This window comes from Thunnus albacares, chromosome 2 (genome assembly GCF_914725855.1).
Source record: "Thunnus albacares chromosome 2, fThuAlb1.1, whole genome shotgun sequence".
NCBI classification, from domain to species: domain Eukaryota; kingdom Metazoa; phylum Chordata; class Actinopteri; order Scombriformes; family Scombridae; genus Thunnus; species Thunnus albacares.
The window spans coordinates 26,704,911-26,726,258 of record NC_058107.1 but is presented as its reverse complement, the minus strand read 5'-3'; the positions used below and the strand labels follow the sequence as shown (position 1 = coordinate 26,726,258).

The following is a 21,348-nucleotide window of genomic DNA, read 5'->3' as shown; positions in this document are numbered from 1 at the left end:
AGATGGAAAAGGAATGGACTGATGTGACAGTAACCGATAGTATGGACACTTTTCTTTCTCTTTTGTCCACTGCACACAAATTTTTTCTTGTTACTAAATCCACATTCGTTGTGGGACTTTGGTCCAATAAACCATCAAGTTAATGGCCTTTAGTATAGCGCTTTGTTTATGTGTTTCTATTAGTCTGCATGCAAGTGTTTGACTGTATGCAGTTATGTGCTCTGCAGACCCCTGTCATGGTTTGTTTTGCATAGAAAGACGAGGCACCAGGGAGGCTTCAGCAGAACAGCTCTTGAAAACTGAGCAGAACTGTGGAGAAGCTTGATCTATAATGTTAATATCCTGTTAGAAAGCAGTAGGCTGCAGTGGAAAATGAGAGCAAAAGAGAAAGGGACCCCTAGATACTTAATTGTGCTCAAGGGGACACTAATCCTCATGAAACACCCACATAATCAAAGCTGATGACAGGTTGTCCAATGTCCACCTGTGTGCTCACAAGGGATCATACGCATCATTTCTTAATGACATGTGATTATTTCCTGTCAGCTGTCATTAAAATGATGTTTATGGAAAGCATAAAGGTCCAATTTTAGCCAATATGAAGAGAAGACCTGTGCAGAGGTTCACTGAAGTGGAAGACGGATATGTAAGGCTTTTCAGCTCAGAGTACTTGGAATCAATAGTCCTATGAGAGAGACTGTGTGTGTGTGTGTGTGTGTGTGTGTGTGTGTGTGTGTGTGCATGCGCGCACTCTGTTGGGATTATATGAACTGGCACAGTCAGGAGGCCTTTGGGTGTTGCACAATATTGCGTATAACCATTCTGACAGAACAGATGACTGGTACCACGAGAGAACGAGTCAGGAGGAAGGTGCTTGTGTTTAAAAGGGGGGTTTATCAATACCAGTGAGTGCAACTTGATACAGTAGTCATCTCCTTGTGGACAAATTGATATTTATATGTACCAATTTGTCTTGACAAAATGGATCAATAACGTGAGCACAGAAGACTCATTATTACATGTTGACACGAGCTGTGTGCTTGAGGTGTAACATTAGTCAGGACATACCGCTGTTCATTTTCTCCACTGTTGATACTCGGAATATTTTCCACCATTTAATAGAGACTAATGAAACATGAGGCTTCTTGTTAGTTCTCAAAAGATTCTTTCTAATTAGCCCACCAAATGAGATCTTCCTCATCAGTTATCAGCTTCAGTTTATGTTCCTAGTTTCAAGTCAAGTCAGTTGTATTTATATAATCCCAAATTTCCATCAAAGAGCTTAATAATCAGTTTAACATCCTTAGACCATTGATTCAGCCAAGTATAAACCAAAGAAAAATCCCCTTTAACAGGAAAAAAAAGAAATCTCAGGAGGAGCAACGGAGAAGGAAACTTCACTTCCATGACAGACAAACATGCAATAACTGTTTTATGTACAGTAGTAGAGTAAGTTCCATTTTTTTTTAACACAAATTTATAAACATTTTAGCCATTGTCCCTCAAATTTGGTTATTAAAGAGTTGAAACAAAGTGTATTGACTGAGGCTAGATATTTACAGTTGAACAATAAACCCTACTGTCAAAAATGACAGTATTTGTAAATATATATTATATATACAGTATATATACTTATATTTACCATTAAAATAAGACAAATTTAAATTGTAAAAATGCAGCATATAAAATATTTATGTACTGAAATTTCGATGTTTGTATCTGCCAACATGTCAGCCAATATGTCTGCTTGCAGAAATATCAGTCAGGCTTTAGTTTGATTGTAATTCACAAGACAAAACAAAACAAAACAAAAGAAAAAAACAGGAAAGAGCACTATTAGCATAAGTAGCATAGAAGTCTTGTGTTCTGAGCAGTTGGTGGTGTGCGTGTGGTATTAGTGTCCTCACAGCTGTGGCATCTCTTGGGAGAAAGGATTTATCAACTCAGATGGTCCATGCTGACCTTGGGCAGCGTGTAGTTAATCTCGCACCTGAAGAACTTTGTTGTCTGGCTATCATGGATAATCACAGCACCAGCTGTTCATCAGACAGTCAGTGGACCAAACAAACCACTGATTCTGGCCTCCTGGTGGTTTGGAAGGATGCGCGCCAGGGTGCAGCTCCCACTTTAGTCAACAGTGACAGATACAGTACCATTGATGGGTTTCTGGAGGTCCACCATTACTGCATACTTTCTAGGCCCCATGTTGACTGCTGCCTTCTTGGTAATCAAAGCTTACAAGCTGTATCCAATCTGTGAGAGCTGGTATATGTTTATTTTCTGTTTTCAAAGACTTAAGTCAAAAAGCTCCAAATTGCCCTGAGTTACCTCTGTTCAAATATAGATGCATAAACATTTATCTTTGAAAAAATCCTCCCAGTTTTCATGTTTTGCCAGTTCCACATTAATTTTTGGACGGAATCTTGGGGTTATGTAATTTTGCTGGAAAACGTAAAATGCAAATGTTTAGGTAGCAGCTAATGCAGCAGGGAGCTGCTGCTGGCAGCAGGAGGAGGGAGAGCTCTCCAACTACCTGTTGTGTAACAGCATTGATTTGTTAGAAAAGCCTTGCTATTAAAGGAACGACAAACAAAAGAGCACAAAAGAAGTGATGCTTTACAGCAAAAGGCCTCCTCGGTACGGGCAGACCTGCAGTGCTTTTAATGCTCACTCCTCTTCCTCCTCCTCTGCCTCCTCCTCTTCCTCCTCCTCACCAGACATTACTGCTCGCGTCAAAAGTCAGACTACTCCTCCTGTGACTTGGTTGTTATAGTAACACACCTTTCCCTGCCCCCAACACTCACCTGAGAGGTAGTTAACAATGTAGATGGATTTCATAACACTTCTCAATAACGACAGCCTTGATGCAGAAAGAGAATAAGAACCATAAAAGCAGAGGAGAATCACTAAAACTAGATTTTCCCTCAGAGTTGCAGGGTTTTATGCTGAAATCTCAACCAGCAGGATGTTGGCTTCATGAGTTTTTGTCTCATTTTTAATTCCCTTCTAAAAGTGAAGATGTGAAGTCCTCTTCTTTAGCCATTACTCACTCTCAGACATACTTGGACACTCTCTTTTATTCAAACTAACAGCAGGTCCTGCCATTAGCCTCACACTAAGCTAAGCACTAAACATCACTCTCAACTCATACCATGACTCAGACTTGCATGTGACTGCACAAGCATTGTAATACTGCGCTGTAACAGCAGGCAGAACTGGGTCCAGCTTTACACTCGGATAAACAGGAGAACCAGAACTCACTATAAAGCTCGCTTTCAGCTGCAGTCTAATGAGTGAATTTTCAGTAGAATGTGACACTCCACGTGGGCGTTAATGGCCTGATGTGCTCACACAGTAGTACAAAGCTCCTACAAAAGAACCACATGTGTGCTCCACTGCACTCTGTGCTGCTCTATGCCTGCACTGCACTCACATAGAGCACATGGCTAAGATGCTAGCATGTCTTTCTCTCAACTTACTGTGACTATATTCTTTGGTCAGAATTTCTAGCTTTGGCCAGTTCGATTGTAGGAATTTTGTTTGAAGCTTCATTGCATCTCATACAATGTTTAGAGTAAGAACTAAGAGATCAAGTTAGATTAAAAACCAAAACACAGGTTATTAAGTCTAATAAATTAAAGTCTCTCAGAGATGTTGATTAAACAAAGAGGTCCATTTAACAGGATTTTGGATATTTTTCAAAAATATTGTGGGAGTTGACTAAAATCATTTAACTGATTAAAAACAAGCTTCTCTAAAAGACTTGAGGGATCTAAATTGTTTTGCTTCAGAAGAAGTTTAACTATGGTAGTTTTAAGAGCGGTAGAGAAAACACCCATCTGAAGAGAATAGTTAACAATGTTGAGTAAATCTTCATCAAAAAAAGCTGTAAACTGTTTTAAAAAAAGGATGTGGGAATGGGATCTAAAAAGCAGGTTGCGAATTTTAATTGAGAAATAATTTTGCCAAGCATCTCAGCATCAGCCAGGACAAATTTGTCCAATGTTTTCTCACATAAAAACAAAAGTTCTGGGTTATTAAGATTCATAGACTAACAGTGACATAAATTTGTTTTAATAGTGTGCATTTTATCTGTGAAGTGGACTGCAAATTCTTCACATTTGGAGTTGGTAGACATACTGCCAGACTTTGTAAAAACAGGGTCAATGGTTGAAAAGAGGATTTTAGGATTATTCTGATTGTCGGTCATCAATTTTGAGAGGTGTACTTGTCTTGCATGTTTAATTGTCTTATCGTAAATCATCAACTGTTTGCGGAAAATGTGATAATTGGCTATTAGTTTATTCTTTCTCCATCTTCTTTCTGCTGTTCGACAGTTTCTCTTTAATTGTTTAATTTCCTCATTTCTCCAGGGAGGTCTTGAATTAGAAGTAACAAAGTACATGCGTGGATGAAATGAATTAACAAATAAAAAGTTCAAAAAAAAAAAAAAAATAGAAAAGCTCTTTCAAACACTGGCATGGACAGTGGCACAGCTTGCTTGAATCATTACAGTTTGCTTGAATTCTTTTCAAAACTTGAGAATTCACACTCTCCTGCGCTTAGTGCTGTGTGGCAGGTGTTGCTGAAAAATTGCTTATCTCAATCAAATAGTTAAATCTGAACTATGCAGGATTTTTATGAATTTATGTCCTCGGACTTTATAACAAACTGAGCTTGCAGCTGATAAAAACATCATAGTCCCACTTATTGAGATGGAATAAACTTGCCACATAATACATTTCAGGCGAATCAAATATGACATCTCTTGGCAAACAGGACAGGTTACTAAATCAAAATTTAAGACCAAAATGTAAAATTGTAGTCTAAACAGCATTGAGACCTCCATTGAATCTTGACTAGTGAGCAATGGTCGGTCTTGTGCTACATATTTCTGGTGGAAATCTTTTGCAGCCACTTAAGTGTGAAGTTATCTGCCCTGTGCAGCTGTATTCTGCATCAACTGACCATGCAATTTATTAATGTAATACTCTTTAATATTTACTATTTTCTACTTTCCCAGTCAGGCCAGTAGGTCAGAGGTCTACTTTTTTAACTGATCTACCATTCGAAAATCCAACTAATGACTTTAACAAAAACGATACTGTAGGGTGGAAAAACTTCAGGAATGGCGTGACATATTGTGTGGACTAAAAGGACACCAAGTAAATGAACTTTAAAATTTCAAGTTAATAGATGCAATATCTTTCCTGTCCACTCTGAGTGGTCAGAAAAAGCACAAATGCTAAGACTAGAAGCTTTTTTTTTTCAATAATCAGTCCAGTGACTGACTGAATTGATCCTACTTACAAGTATTGTGTGTCTGCATCCAAACTCTGATATATCATATTCCTCTGTGCTGTAGATCTCCATAGTTTAAAAACAAACTATTAAAAACACATCAATGAGCCACATTGCTGCACTTGGTGACACGCTCCTTAGTTTGTTTAGAAACGGTTCCAAAAGTTTAAACCGTGATCACCTTTTTAGTCTCAGAAGAGTAGTTTTGTGTAAGGCTGACACCACTATGCATGTGTAGAAACTCCATTCTGTTTACAGAGCTTCACTAGCTTGTTGAGCAACATATCACAATCTTTTGACTTTGTACTGAAGTTCTTTGAGAAATTGTAGACAATACAGTACAAAGTACATATAAGGCTTTTGATACACACAGTACTTGTGAGTAGATCAATTCATTTTTGGTTTGGCTCTGCACATATTTGTTGACAATAAGAAAAATATAGAAGATTGCCAGCCTTATCTTTTAATGTTGAACCCTGGATGTTAGCTATAAAAATGGATGTAAAAGTATTTCCATTTAAACAGAATACTAGACATGACCTAAAGGAAAGGTCATCACTTATGCACCTTATCCTCAAACCAGGCTGGGATAAATTAGGCCAATGAGCGAACAAGACAGACTCGCAGCCTAAGTCGAGGTCAGTGACACACACACACACATGCGTGCTTCATTGACACTGAATCTCTCCCCGTCTCTGTCTCACACACAAACATACACACAGCTCCTCAGCAAGAGCTTTGTTAGTTGTGAGGTGAGAACACGAGGAGCGAGGAGAGGGTGTTAACTCCAGTTAGAATTGGATTTGTGTCTAATTGGATAGAGAGGAGTAAACGAGACAAAGAGACAGCAATAGTGGTGTTGACACCTCCAGCCCTTTCCTCAGGATCACTTTACTAACTGGAGGCACACTTGTGTGCGTGCACACGTTCACGTCCCACAGACTCTTTGACAACATATCATTATAAAACTGCTGGTTAATGGTAAACCAGACACCAATTCAGAGCTCAAAACTTATCAGAGACATATTATTGGAGAAGAAAAGGTGGACAAGGCAACACAAGAGACAGTGTTATCTGTGGCAATGCTGTTTTATTTGAAACAGTCAAGTAAGCCGTACACCCAGCCCGTCCTCTCCTCAGTGATTCACTGCTCTTAGCATTCCACTCTGTTTGTATTTATAAACATACAGTGCACCAGATTGTAGTTCACATATGTGCATGGACTTTGCTTTAGAAAGTCCTGCTCTTCAGACTTCTCATTATCTCCCTCCTTTATTCCCAGTCTACCAGTTACACAATTTTGTCTATATCATAGTTGTCATTGGCAAATTTAAGATTATGCATTAAACCTGGATCATAGTTAGGATTACTTCTCAACAGAGATCTTTTAAATTGTGATAAAAACTTTTTGTAACTATGTATTTCTGATGATCTGAATAGAGCGAGACACACAAAGAGGCATAAGTTTGAATACGGCTTTATTTCCGGCTGGGGTTCTGTCACATGCAAATACAATGAACAACAAGCCAACTTGAGCTGGGATCTTTTATAACTTGCCACCTCTTCAACATATGTTTTCCATTATCAGTGGACTTCTCCTTTGTATGATGAGTTCTGATATGGACCTGTCAACATGTCAGACATCTTGGCATTGTTCCAATCAAGCTACTGAATTTACACGCACCAGATGTTGTTCCAGTTTGTCTTTATGACACATGAACATTGTGCCTCAACTAAAAGTTTCTTACATTCCTAAAGATGCATGCAACAGAAGGAAAATACCTAATATCACTACTCATGCTAGGGCTGCAACTAGCTATATTTTCCTGACCAGCTAACTTAAAGCTGCACTAATCAGTATTTTAATAGATGAAATGATGAAGTGTCGCTCATCGTGACAAACCCGCAGAGATTTATTACCCAACGCTGCGGTTCCCAACAGGTCTACGAAGCATTTTAGCATCTTTCAGCTTATTGTTTTGGTTTTACAGTCCTTAACTGTACTGTTTTGTTCACTCTTGCTGCTCTCTACAGCATTGTTTTCCAGCAACAGCTCTTATAAATCAGCTGTATACAACCTGATCAGCACCAAAACTAGCAAGTGGCTTGAACTAGCTAGACCTTAGTGAAGCATTTAGCAGCTAAAGAGCCTGATATTTCTCTCAGGAGTTGATTGAGACCACTAAGAGAACTAAGAGGAGAAAGAATATTGAAATTAGTTTTATCAGGAAGCCTGAAACACGACTCTAAATGAATGCTAATGTCGCTACATGTAAATAAGCCACTGTTTGCTAACGTTCACTATAACAACTTTATAAGGTGATGTTTTGTTTTTAGCTTGTTCTGCTGCCCCCAAGTGACCAAAAAAAAATTCAGGTTTAATGATTATTTAAATTGTTTGGTCTATAAAAGGTCAAATACAATGAGAATGTCAAAGAATGTCTTTAAACTGCTTGATCAGTCAACAACTGCATGAATATGGATGTACAAGATTGGAGCCTGAGCCTGGAACTAGCTAAATGTTTGGGGATTTTACTTTAATGATTAATCGAATATATAAATTGCCCTTTATTAATTTTCTGGTTATCAACTAATCAATGAATTCACAAATCATTTCAACACTAATTTCATCACATTGTACAGCTCTGCAGAATAAGGATTTCAGTACACCCTGGGGTGCTCTGCTAATGAGCAGCTATTAGCACCTAATCAGACCATTATCCAGGCTGCAGCCTCCCTCTGCCATGCTCCATTTATTTTTACCTTTTCAGTGTAGATGGACAGGAATGACTGAAGTCACTTGTGTGTGTGTGTGTGTGTGTGTGTGTGTGTGTGTGTGTGTGTGTGTGTGTGTGTGTGTGTGTGTGTGTGTGCCTGTGTTTCAGTGGGTGCAGGTCCGTGTGTCTTTGTTGGAAGCATGTAGGAGTTGCCCTGCATGTCTCTTTCGGAGGGAGGTATTTCTAGTGACATGTGACCTTTCTTAGACTGAGCGGTTAGCGGGCCGATCCTGGAGCCAGCCGAGTTCTGCAGCTGCATGTTTGCAGCGATGATATAAGATGCAGGCCTGCTCCACCATGAGAGCTCATACACAATTTGTTATCATTACTGTGATCATCAGACGTAATGATTATTCATACTAGTGTTTTTTGAGATATTTAATCCAGCTTTCTGTCTCAAGACTGTTAATTGTATGTGGGAGAAAATATCTTCACAGTATTTTGTGTTAATGTGTCCTCTCCACTCCATTTACATGTGATTGAGTTGTTAAAGTAAGCAGGAAAAGGAAATGCATTTGTTTTCGTGAAGAGCTCTCAGCAGCTGTCTGTGAGTGCAGCGCTGAGAGGAGAAAATGTTTGTGCATGTATTTGAGAGAGAAGCTGAGTGAGGACGTGCAAGTGCCGTGCCACCCGTTTTTTTTGTGATTTTAATGTCTTAACCCTAATGCCAGAGTTCAATCATGTAGCCTTTGGGTGGCTCCCAGGCCTGACAGAGATTAAAGAATAGCGGATGAGGTGAAGGGCCTTCACTTAGTCGAATCTCTCTCTAGAGCCTGTAAAGCTAAATGTTGTGTTTACAGTGACTGCAGAAATCCCCAAGAGAATGGAAAAGTATAGAAAAAAGACCGATGGTGGGGAAAAGGTGACACAATGCTGTTTATACTGGTAGTAATATTCACAAAGCATGTCTTCATATATTTGTTCAGCACACTGCAGGGGGCAGAGGCAGTTAAATGGGCCAAAGTACAGCAGATGTAGATGCACTTTGTTTTTCAGCTATGACTCTTGCTTAGTTGTTAACACAGGCTGTTACATAATACTATATTTGTTATGATATCTACCATTTGCTATATGTATTAGATTTTTTAAATTTTTGCTCCCATGTTTCTCTTTTGTATTAGAGTGAAAAAAGTGTAAACATTTATTTGATAATAATCACAGATGTCAAAGGACAAACAAAATCATTTAGTAGGATAAAATCATATTGTGAGGGTAAAAATGGAGCTTACAAACCTTTTCATATTCACAAGGATGTTAAAATGAGTGAGCTGTGAGGATGAGGTCACTTGGTACGGTGTGGCTGTAGACTCTTAATCTTGTTTATTTTACAGTTATGGCCCACCTTGTTTATGAGAATGTTTCTGTTTATTATTGTGTGTTATTGGTCTCTGACTCACTGATTTTCATATGTGATCATTCTATCAACATGTCCTCTTTTACACTTGGTAATAAAATGTGATCTGCATATGGATGTGCTAAACAGATAATGACAAATCCAAAAGTAATATCTTAACACACAGTTTTTATGATTTTATTGTCTTCATTCTGTGCACACTGATCCGATCTTATTTTTCACGGCCACTATGCAAAGCTGGTGAGTAGGTGGGGAAGTTCTATTGTCAGTGAAACCAAACATGGCAGGTGTAGGGTCAACACAAGTGATGTTACTGTACAGCCTGTACTTACTTTTCGTACTTTTACCAACAAGCTTCTGTGGCAGGCCGGAACAGAGCAGAGACTGCAAGTGATGACTGCGGTAATGACATCTCCGCCTGCAGCAGTGCTGTGCTCTACTGCTCGGCTGAGTTTTTATGCGAACACCATGTACAGATTTCATTTACACCTGGCTGACCTTCATAATGATTGTTTTCCTGGTCCTTAACATTTTGATACTGGGTATAAAAGGATGATGTGATACCAGAGACCCTGCACACCAGACATCCTGGATGTTAGAACTTCACGCTCCCCTTCCTCTTCTTAGGTGAAGTCCCTCACCCTGTTTGTGACCCATTACCCTCCTCTGTGTGAGTTGGAGCGGGTGTATCCTGAGCACGTGTCCAACTACCACATGGCTTTCCTACTCAATGAACCTGACATTGCCACTGACGGTATGTGTGTGTGTGTGTGCATTTTTGTATGCATGTAAAAACATTTTTGGTGGAAAAAATTGGTTCAACAGTTGTCTTGAAGCTTAATTTAGAACAATACTAACAATTTCTAAATCATAACATGTGCACATGTGCATGCTAACAGATGGAGAGGTTCAGCCAGAGTTCATCACCTTCCTCTACCAGTTAACTGAAGGAGCTGCAGGGCGGAGCTACGGCCTGAATGTCGCCCGATTGGCTGACATCCCCGATCCTATACTACACACTGCTGCACTCAAGGCCCGAGAGCTGGAGAACATGGTGAACTCCAGGAGGTACAGCCAACGCACACATGAATATCCTGACAAGTTCTTAAAGTAAACGAGTACAGAAACTAATTTTACACATCAAGATCAGTTTACTATGGGTTTAGGTTTGTTGTATAATGTCTTGGCTCTGGAGGAGCTTTTTAAAGTCTGGGAAAATAACCTGGATGATGTCATCAGGGTTATCTCGGCTTGATTTGATTTCAGTTCGCACTATAGGAAGTAAAGGATTCAGTGGATTTTTACCCGTATTAAAGGTTCCCTGCGGAGTTTTTGAACTCTGGTAGCGCTATGGAGAAGTTTCATATGAGTGGGTACCTGTTGTTTGCGTCATGCACGTGCACCAGGGTGACATGATACACAGTCCTACCAGTCGTTTCACACAGTTCCACTGATCTACAGGTGGCTGTAATGCGCCGAGAAACACAGCAATGCACCAATTTAAGGCAGAAAAGAAGAATATCTCAAGCCAGTAAACATGGATGTAAACAAAGCAGGATTTAAAATACTTAATAAATCATTTTGCATATGTTTTATGAGGAAGAAAATTGATTCAACACATTTGTAGATCACAAGGATAAACGTAACTAAAGTAATAAAGGTAAACATAACTTTTGTTTGTTTACAAGAAAACTCCACAGGGCCCCGTTATGGATTAAGTTAGCATATCTCAACATCTGCAGCTCTGATTTTGACCACTCTTTTTAATCTGCTCTATCTCTCACAAGTCCTCCAATTTTATGAAGTATAAAACTAAATTAGTGGATGAGCCTTTAAAACCAAAAGCATCCTCTCATCAATCACAAATGGAGCTGAGAGCTGTGAGTCTAACGTGTGTCGTGAAGAAATCAAACTCAAAGCAGCTCCACTGACACTAAATCGAATGTTTATTTAGAGTTTAACACTCAAATGAACTTGATTTCATACTTGTACTAACACGTCAGAACCAGAAAATGTACCAATATTCCTGGAATATGAGCGTGGGTACAGATTAGCGGAGAAGCTCTGGCTTTGTCTCTCGATGATGTCAAGAGGTTTCACAGGAGACAAACACCTCAAAGCAGGTTTATGACAGGAAGTTTACCGGTTTGAAATCTCTGGATTGCTGCCAGAATTTGGACCCTTTGTTTCTGAGACATAAAGAGCCTGTTTTAGATTTTAGGTCTTAGTTTCCTTTGAAAATTGTTTTGCTATCAACTTTATTTTGAAGACATCTCAAATGGAATCAGCCATGTCAAATTTTAAATATTTTTCTTTTTTTTTAAAGATCTGATTTTAAATGAATGTCCCTAATGTGGTTATTAACAAAAATATTTGCTTATATTGTTGCTTAAAACCAAACTGAGATGCTTTGACAGTTTTTATGAAACAGGAGGTCCAAATCTCATTTTCCTCTGGCTAATTTATTTTCCAAATATTGAGAAAGAGGTAGAAAGAAACACTAATAAAGAAATAAGGAGAAAATTTATTTTTAATTCTGATGTAGAAAAGTTTTTCTACTAGGATGAATCACACACCGGCAGGCAGAGAAGTTTCCGCTTACGATTGAGTTAGGAAGTGGAAATACAGCTAATTCTTAGTTTTTTGCTGTCAAAGCATCAGCATATTGCACTTTCTCCAAAGAGTCTTCTGTCTGTGTAAATTTGTACACAGCATCTTCTCGCTCTGTAACAGACAGCCTACTGGGAGTTGATGCTGCTGCTTAGTCTCCTCCTAAGTAATCCTCACCATATGAAATATGTCAGCACACACACACAGCCATACCTCTCCGTCAGTTTAATCCTCCCTATATGAAATGTTTGTACTTCATTGGAGTGAAGCCATGCTCAGTACACAATAATCGTACGCAGAGGAGTAGAGCTGCTGGTCAGAGGTTAAGAACAGGGATTGTGTGTGAGAGGACAATGTATTTACAATAGCTTGATGTACAGTGTTTGTTTTTTTATTTCTTTGTCTCTCTAGGAAGACTAAGAAACTCCTCTCAGATCTTTGGAGCATCTCTGACAGATCGTCCCTCATGGAATGGCTACAGTCAAACCCCTAACATCGCTGAGACTCAGCACCATCAGAACACACACACACACACACACACACACACACACACACAGAACTCAGTGGTGATGGAGCAATGTGCTCGGTATTTGCTAGTGCGTATGTGTAGGTGTGTTAAAAAGGATCTAGCTATTTTCTGTAATACAACCTAAATATGATATTAGCATCATTTGAATACCAAACAATCACAATTTTACCTACCAGAATGTGTATGAAATCAATGTGTTTGGTGAAAAAAATAAAGAAAAACAGACAAACTTTCTACACTTGTTTTTTTTTTTTTTTGCAGGGCAGAAAGCATTATAGAAATCCAATTTTACATCAGGAACATTAAATTGACTTTTCCCGAGTTCAGTCAAGGATAACTATTGTGTTCATTTATCTTTTTATTTTAATCCATGGATGTAGTCATTAGTGTGTGTGCTCTCAGATCCAACACCATTAGTAATACAGATACAAATCACAACGTTTTCCTCGGAGAAAATCTGCACTGACTCTCACTCACTTTCACTCTCAAATACACGGCCAACTCACGCTCCGCCTTTAATTCCGCCAACTCCAAGATCAGCGCGCGTCGAGAGAGAGAGAGAGAGAGAGAGAGACCTTGTGTAGGAGTAAGCGCTTGTGTGGAGAGAGAGAGTTAACCAAAGTCAAAGCCGATTACAGCTTAACGGGTCTGTGATCGTGTCACTGTCTGTCCACTTGAGGGTTTTCCCCTCTGTGAGCGACACGCCACTCGCTTTCTCCTGCTTGTTAGTTGGTGTTTACCAATAGAAGTGCGAGTTTTTGGTGAGCAGCATGGATTTACTGTAGTGCTTTTGGCACTCGGACATCTTTACTATGAGTTCCTCTGCCGAAGCGCTTCCGCCAGCGGGGCAACTTTTCCGTGCGCAGCGGTGCCGCTGAGCCGCGCGTCTCTCGGTGGGAAAGTACACGCATTCCCCGGTGAAGATGGGCTCGCAGTGAAAGACGCTGTGGTGGTTGTCCCACTTTTTCCTCTCTCTTCTAAACCGTTCGACAAAATGCAGAAGAGCGTCCGTTACAACGAAGGGCACGCGCTGTTTTTGTCGGCGGTCGCGCGTAAAGAGGGAACCAAACGCGGCTACCTGAGCAAGAAGACGGCGGAGAACAGCCGATGGCACGAGAAGTTCTTCGCCCTCTACCAGAATATACTGTTCTACTTCGAGAATGAGCAAAGCGCGCGACCTGCCGGGATTTACCTGTTGGAAGGATGCACCTGCGAGCGCGCGCCGGCGCCCAAGATGTCCACCACTGGGAAGGAAGCGCTGGAGAAACAGGTGAGAGATTTAAAAAGAGCAGGGAGCGTCAATCTACTGAACACTGCTGAGAGTGGACAAACACTCACATATAATCTCGTCTGCTGTCTCCACAAGTTCCCAAAATCTGCTCATAGCCCACTGACATCATTATGGGGAACAAATTGGTGCAGTCACTGATGCTGTGATAATGTGACAGATAATTAGGCTCAACAGACATGCACATCAAAGAGAGCACAATTTGTGGAAGCTGCTCTGTTGTCTTTTTCAGATAGCCTATGGCTTCCAAAGAGATTGCTATTGATTGTAGCTTGTTCATTACACTTTTCAAAAATCGTGATAATGGAAAATACAATATTAACGTATTTCCTCGTGCTCAAACTGGCACTCATGAAAAAACAGTAGAGATGGCATTGCAGCAATAGACTAAATTGGGTGCTGCAGCAGCTCAGCCTCCCTGCTCTCCGGAGTTTGAAAAAGCCCTGCAGTGTCAAGAGCTCCAAGTGCATCCTCCCAGATCAGGTGATTATCCACCAGGGATTCAGATGTGCAGATGGAGGAGGCTGGTAGGAGCGCATCCCCACAGCATGACTTCTTCCAATTCAAAACAAAAGTCAGGTCTTTACTTTTGAATAGATTAATTTACTATTTCTACGTTTCTCTCCCAGCTACTGGGAATAACGATTTTCTTCACCAGATCATGAAATTTGCTGGCTGCAGCCACAAATTGGACTTAGTCACCTGTTGAGTGTGAATCCAATAGTCTGTCACACTTTTACCGTAGCGTAACTGTGATGTAGTAATTTCTTTATAGCTTAACATATTCACAGGTGACAGGAGTTAGGAAATGCATCTTTGTTCCACACTATATCACAACAGTATTCTCAATATTTTCTTGTTCCAGCACATATTCCAGCATATATAGGAATATTCAATCCTAAAATGCCATGTTTTTTTAATAGCCATACCATTACATCACATGGATCTGGATGCCTTTTGGGTGCTCTTTTTTTAAGTTACAGAAATTCCAGCACTGAAATGTATCTTTGAAAACCATGTGATATTAACTCCCAAGTGGGTTTAAATAATGCTCCTTGCCATCAAAATAATAGACACACTGGTGAATCCTGCAAGTCTGAAAACAGGGCATGATGTTATGACTTTAGAGCAGTGATATCAAGGAAAATATTTTGGGCAAATGCGCTGGTGACTGTGTTCCTGGAAGTTGCCTCAGCATTTTTGGTCCAACAGTTAGTTAGATCTTGTTGCTAGGAAACATTTGAACTACCATTTGCACATGGATTTCATTGAGAAAAAATGACATGTATGCAATGTACTGGTCAGAAATCTATCATCAACCTTGGGGCTTTAGTCAAAAACCTAATACCTCTACTTCAAGAGAGTAATCAGAGAGAAAACAGAATGATTTCTGTTTCTCATCCCAGTTCTCAGCTGGCCTCGGGGACTGTGTGCTTATGTGTGCACAGGCATCATGCCCATTAACATTTAGGGGGAGGGGTACACTGGAGAGCATTGATTTTTTTTTTACAGTTTGAGAAAGTAGTGAGAGGACAGTGAGTGGATGTGCATATAATAATAAAAGAGGTGAGGAGAGATTTAAAAAAAATGCCACCAATCATGCAGGAACATCCACAAGTCTGTTCATCACCACAAACTCCCACCTACTTATTGATGTCTGTCCCTTTAAATGTGCAGTATGTGTAAGGACAATTAATGCCAGATGTATACAAATGGAAAGAGGATTCACAAGAGCCAGAAGATGGTACTTTGAGGTTTTAATCAAGTCATACATAATGCAAGAAGAGTATGTTTTTACATCTGTAATAGACTTGTTATTAATGATGATGAATGGAGGACAAATCTCTCCTTTTGAGCGCAAAATTACAGGCTATTCAACCACTAATATTGGGACTCATGTTAGCAATAAAACCTGATTCTTTGGATGTGATAGAGCTTGGCAATTATGAGGTCTTATTTATCCTCTCTTCTAACACACTGGAAGTCTCAATCTCTTGCCCTGCCTGTCTCACTCTCACACTACAGCTGTTATGTTTAATTAGGGTTATTTTCAATCTGCCCTCAGCTGAAACCTTGTGTGCTGCCATGTACTGTGGCTACATAGCCATGCAATGCGCACAGGAGGAATAAACCAAATTACGGTAACACTTTGTCTGAATTATGATGTTGTGTGTGTGCTCGTGTGATTGAGATGATTAAATCTCAGTCAAGGAGAGTTCAGTCAGCTTCTGGGATTTATTCTTCGTGTGAGGGTTTGGTAGGATAAAGTAAGAGAAGGCCTTCCATCTCTTCATCAGTATCTCCTGCTCCTCACTGCTTCTCTGTACAGTAGAGTGAGTCTGCCAGTAACCTGCAGTATCACACCCCCACAGTGAGCCACAATGCAACCACACAAATAACACAGAGCCACTGCCTCCCACTCTCTTTCTCTCTCTGTTGTACTCTCAGATAGACACAAACCCTTCAAATAATTTGGAGAGCATTCACACTGGTCTGAATGGTTTCCACAGCGACTTCAATGTGTGAGTGTGTGTGCAAAAGGCTAGCAGATTCAGGTGCATGTAATTGTCAAACTATTCCTCCCCCCATCGTCAAGCATCGGGTAGGGTATTGATCCCAGAGAGAAGCACAGTTCATCAGGGGCCATGAACCACGGGGGAGATGAACTTCAGATATGGTGTAGACTGGTTCCAATTTGACGCACACGTCAAATTTTACTTTTAAAGTCTTGGTGTTGCTTTCTTGAATGACCAGTTGCCCAGTTGTGGCAACAACCGAGCCAGTCAGCTCCTTTGTAGGTTGGGAACATTATCTAATTGTGCCAAAGCTAGGATCTTAACAAATATAGAGACACTGCTGCTAAATTTGGCTGACAAAAAGTAGCCTAATCAGAGTCTAGCCCAATTTTTAAATTTTGTCCATATGAACAGAGCAGAGGAACTTTTTGTCTGGGGAAGTTGCCCAAATGGTGCCAAATGTACCCCAAGTTATCACAACCCACACAAAGCATCCTCCCCCCTCCCTGCCCAATCAAATAAAAAGTATCCCAACTGTGCAGAAAACTGCCCAATCTTGAAACAATGTATAGAGAGACAGGCATGGACGAAATCAATGCAGCTACAGAAGCTGTTCTGAAAATGACAGCATTCAAATCAGAAAGCTGCTTATTGAAGGCATTTCTACAAAAGAAGCATTTTTTTTTTCCTCTCCATGGGTTTGAGGAAAAAATGTAATAGGTCTGAGTTGTTTTTTCCCTTGATAGAGCATTAAAGAAAAGAAACAGAAATCACTCAGGTTGTCAACCACATGGCTTAGAGTGTGCAGCAACAATGAAATAAAGTTAAAAAGACATTACTTGACATGTTACTGACAACATGTTACTTTGATCAACACGATAAACACCAAGCTAACTGTTCTTTCCGCTAACACAGATTCTGATGTATCTAGACTAATCACTGGAGAGACCATGAAATGAAAATTCAGTGAGTAACAGGCTATTTATGGTGTCCTTAAGGTTCAAGGAATTGTAAAATAATCAACAAACAGTAAAACAAAATAAACACAACACAGCTGAGACACACAAACCAACAGTTTAGAAACTATAAACCTCTATCTGATTTTTGATTCTGATTGGATGTTGATGATGTCAAGAACGATAGAGAAAAGAGGATGCACAGGTGCTCTTTTGTGTGCATCCTGTATAGATGGCTGTGATGAAAAAAAGGAAAATATAAGACATGCGCTGATTTGCCAGTGTTTTTGTAATACTGTCATAGTGGCCTTGTTCAAAAACAAAACAAAAATGCTAATTCTGCATCTAATTTGTTGCAGCCAGGATGTTATGTGTACTGTAGCAAAAGCTTTATGATCCTTGTCAGAAAGGACTAACATTTATCTGTATGTAAAATAATCAGAACCAGCCTTACTGTACAACAATCAAACTATGTGTTCTGTTGTGCCAGTGTGTTTTATAAAATGTTATGCTTTCATGAAATGTCATTTTTGTTGAGTTATTTTCTGAAATTTTTCGTTTAGCATCTCTGGACCACCACGTATAAGACTTCAGTTTCACTGTAACTATGGATTAGGAAATAAGCAAAGTTTCAGGCATTCCTCCCAAGTCATGGATCCGTATTTTGTCAGAGTTTCATGTGGATATAAGGTTCAGTGTCCAAGTCCAGCATGCATGGACAAATTGGCTTTCAAGAGGATAAAATCAAGCCTTCGCTATATCTGTATTGCTATGGCTGATCTACAATGGAATAAAAACTACTTCAAGCACAGGGTAGATTGGACGGGTTAATAAAATCTGGTGTCATCGGGCTGTATTGCCTTTGATAACGCGTGTTTTTGTTGAGTTATAGTCACATAGGGCTTCCTTTCAACAGTCTCCTTCCTCATTAGAGTTGATGCAAGAAAAGGTGGGGTGACACTTTTGAGTTTAAGCATCAGTGCTGACTTCCTGGTGGTGTGTGTGTAATTAGCTCTCATTAGAAAGCTCCTCTAGCTCTAAATGCCTCTCTCAGAACCTCGCCTTTTCGCTGTTGCTCGTACTAATCGTTTGCGTCAAGGAACCAATTCTTCCTGTGTTCCCAGAGTCTGATCTGCTTCTCTCCACGGGCTGCTTTTCATTTTCCTCTTAAGTTTTCTGCCAAGTGTTAAAGCCATTATGGACCTCATTAGTGTCAGATAAGAATTTAACGCTGGCATCTGTCTTAAAATCTGTCTCATGTGTTTGAAATACAGCAGTAATCGGAGTACAGATGACAGTAATGGGTGATTTTAGAGTCCTGGTACAACAGCAGTGTTGTACCAGTGTTGCATGTAGGCAACCAAACAGGCAGCTTATTGCCAGGGTAATGACCAGGACATTACTTAAGGGAACGTATTACGCACATTTACAGGTTTATGTTTTTATTCAGGAGCTCTACTGATTTACAGCTGATTTTTAGTTGAAAAACTCCTTGTTTATCTTATACTGGCCCTTTATGCAGCTCAGCTCAGCCTCTAAATAACAGAAAATCTCAAAAAGCATGATATGTCCCTTTTAAGGCCATTATGGCTCTAACATTAAATTGATTAAAATAATCTCTGTCCCAAATTTGCTATATGTCTGTTTGTAAAATGACATATATACACACACACACACACACACACACACACATATATATATATAACAAAATATGAATATGCTCCACTATATTGATCAGCCTACTAAAACTGTTTATATATCTTGTCAGTCACAATGCTGCCTCAGGTTAAGCAGAGCAGAAGAGAGAATAATACATAACCTAACTCACACACACACACACACACACACACACACACACACACACACATCCCAGCAGATATATAATAACTGAACTAGTGCTAGGCTGTTTGTGGGGATGCCCTGGGTGATAAAAGCTCTCGGGGCATCGAGTCTCTGTACTCTTCCGTGGTGTTATTGTTATTTCTGGGGCTGCTTCCATCTATTATACATGCTCCCGCTGTCACCAGCTACAGGTGCTGATGTGGAGTGATTGTCATGTGTTTGTTGTATCTGTGCAGAGCTTATGAGCACTGTTGTTTTTTTTTTTTTACAGGATCAGGTTAGGCAATTCTCAAGAATATAGTAAAACAGATTTACAGTGTGTTTAGACACTTCTGCTGTAGCACTGTCTTCTTTCCAGCATCCATGGTGTTAAAGCGACAGGGTTTTTCAACAGTTCCTCCTGGTGATGGAGTGACAGCAACTATAAAGCAGCAAATGTGTAAGATAAGAAAAAAGACTTGATGATAGATACCTATATATTATGTGTGTGTGTGTGTTTGACTGATGTAGAGTAAGGTGACAGCAATGAAAGTAAACAGGAGGAGGGGAGCAATCTTGTTTTCTATGTTTCATAACAAGATAAACAGACAGAGGTAATCCCTGATCAGAGTGCACTGAGACAGCAACCCAGTCTCCCATCAAAATGTATGATAGCTGCATAGGTCCTCAGCGCAAAATGTATTAGATTCACAATAATGGCTCTAAAACTGTGAGATGCCTACCTTTATTTTGGCCTATTCTTTTCTATTGGCCTGCGTCCACATTGCGTGACTGTCAAGTTTCTGTCTGCCAAAACAAAACAAAACAAAACAAAAAAAAGGCTGATATTCCTTTTATTTTTCAGTGGAAAATGTGTGTGTGTGTGTGTGTGTGTGTGTGTGTTTGTGTGTGTGTGTGTGTGTGTGTGTTAAAAGTGGCCCCATACTTTGTTATCAGAACTTTTTTGGAGGAAGTGAACAGCATGGAGGGCAATGAAGAAACAGCAGGATATGTGATGTTGATTCAGTGATCGTAACATTAGCTGGTACATCATTAGTTGAATTCAGTGGTTACATAAAGTACTGCTGCTGCTGCTGCTGCTGCTGCTGTTGGATTAATGTTTTGTTCTCTTCAAAATGAGAAAGTCTCCAGGAAATACAAAATCTGTTCTTATTCTCTAAAGTGAAATGAAGCTTTCTGGATTTCTGAAATTAAAGCATGAGTCTTACAGATATAGCCTACAAAGAGGGTTATTTAAATTCTAAAGAAGATTAACATGCACTACCACATTTACTTTTACATCTTATATGTTTTTCTTGTTATGATAGATTATAAAATGTATAGCTATTTATGCTAGTTATTCTAAAAAAAAAAAAAGAAGAGCAAAGAAAGCATTTTGAAGGAATAGTTCAATAGTTTTGGGAAATATGCTCAGGTGCTTTCTTGCAGGTGGTTAGATGAGAAGACTGAGACCACTGAGACATATCTGTCTGTTTAATATAAGGCCACAGACAGCAGCTGGATAATTTAGTTTAGCACAGAGACTGGCTTGAAATGGGGTTGTTACAGCTAGCTGGCTCTGTCCAAAGGTAACATAATCTGCTTTTCAGCTCCCCTAAAGCACTACAGTACAATATAGTCATCATGTTATACCCTTTTTATTTAAAAAAAACAAAAATTTGTGATTATTTTTTAACCCAGCACAGTGCATTCCTTGTGGCTTGTTAGGTTGCCAGGCAACCCACTGTTTTCAATTTAAGCTAAGCTAACCGGCTGCTGCTCCAGCTTCATATCTAACGCACAGACACAAGAATGGTATCGATCTTCTCATCTAACTATCTGCAAGAGAGCCAACAAGTGTATTTCCTAAAATGTTAAACTATTCCTTTAAGCCTTCAACAGGCTTTCTTGGCATCACAGTGAAGTTGCCAGGCAACCAGCAGAGACTCGAGGAAGTCATTGTGTCAGCCAGGAAATAGTCTCATATATAACCCCCCATAAAATCATTATTTTTTTTTTTGCACTTCGGATTTTGCTTTCTTCAGACTTTTTCACCCTGTCTCCAGCCTTTATCCTAAGCTAAGCTAACCGGCTGCCGGCTTTAGCCTTACATTTAACAGATGTGTATGAGATTGGTATCGATTTTCTCATCTAACTCCTGGGGAGAAAAAGAATAAGCATATTTCCCAGCATATT

At 39.7% G+C, this 21,348-nt stretch overlaps 2 protein-coding genes across 2 annotated transcripts in view; both read left to right on the top strand.

Moving 5' to 3' along the window:
• msh3 (mutS homolog 3 (E. coli)) overlaps nt 1–12,805 on the top strand; it is a 44,502-nt gene extending 31,697 nt beyond the window's left edge. Inside the window, exons 22-24 of the mRNA XM_044375597.1 lie at nt 10,060–10,186; nt 10,332–10,500; nt 12,454–12,805. Of these exons, the coding sequence (XP_044231532.1) occupies nt 10,060–10,186; nt 10,332–10,500; nt 12,454–12,535 (378 nt within the window). The 3' untranslated portion in view covers nt 12,536–12,805. The remainder of the gene's footprint in view (nt 1–10,059; nt 10,187–10,331; nt 10,501–12,453) is intronic.
• Nucleotides 12,806–13,192: 387 nt separating this feature from the next.
• rasgrf2b (Ras protein-specific guanine nucleotide-releasing factor 2b) overlaps nt 13,193–21,348 on the top strand; it is a 46,328-nt gene continuing 38,172 nt past the window's right edge. Inside the window, exon 1 of the mRNA XM_044375585.1 lies at nt 13,193–13,841. Within this exon, the coding sequence (XP_044231520.1) occupies nt 13,566–13,841 (276 nt within the window). The 5' untranslated portion in view covers nt 13,193–13,565. The remainder of the gene's footprint in view (nt 13,842–21,348) is intronic.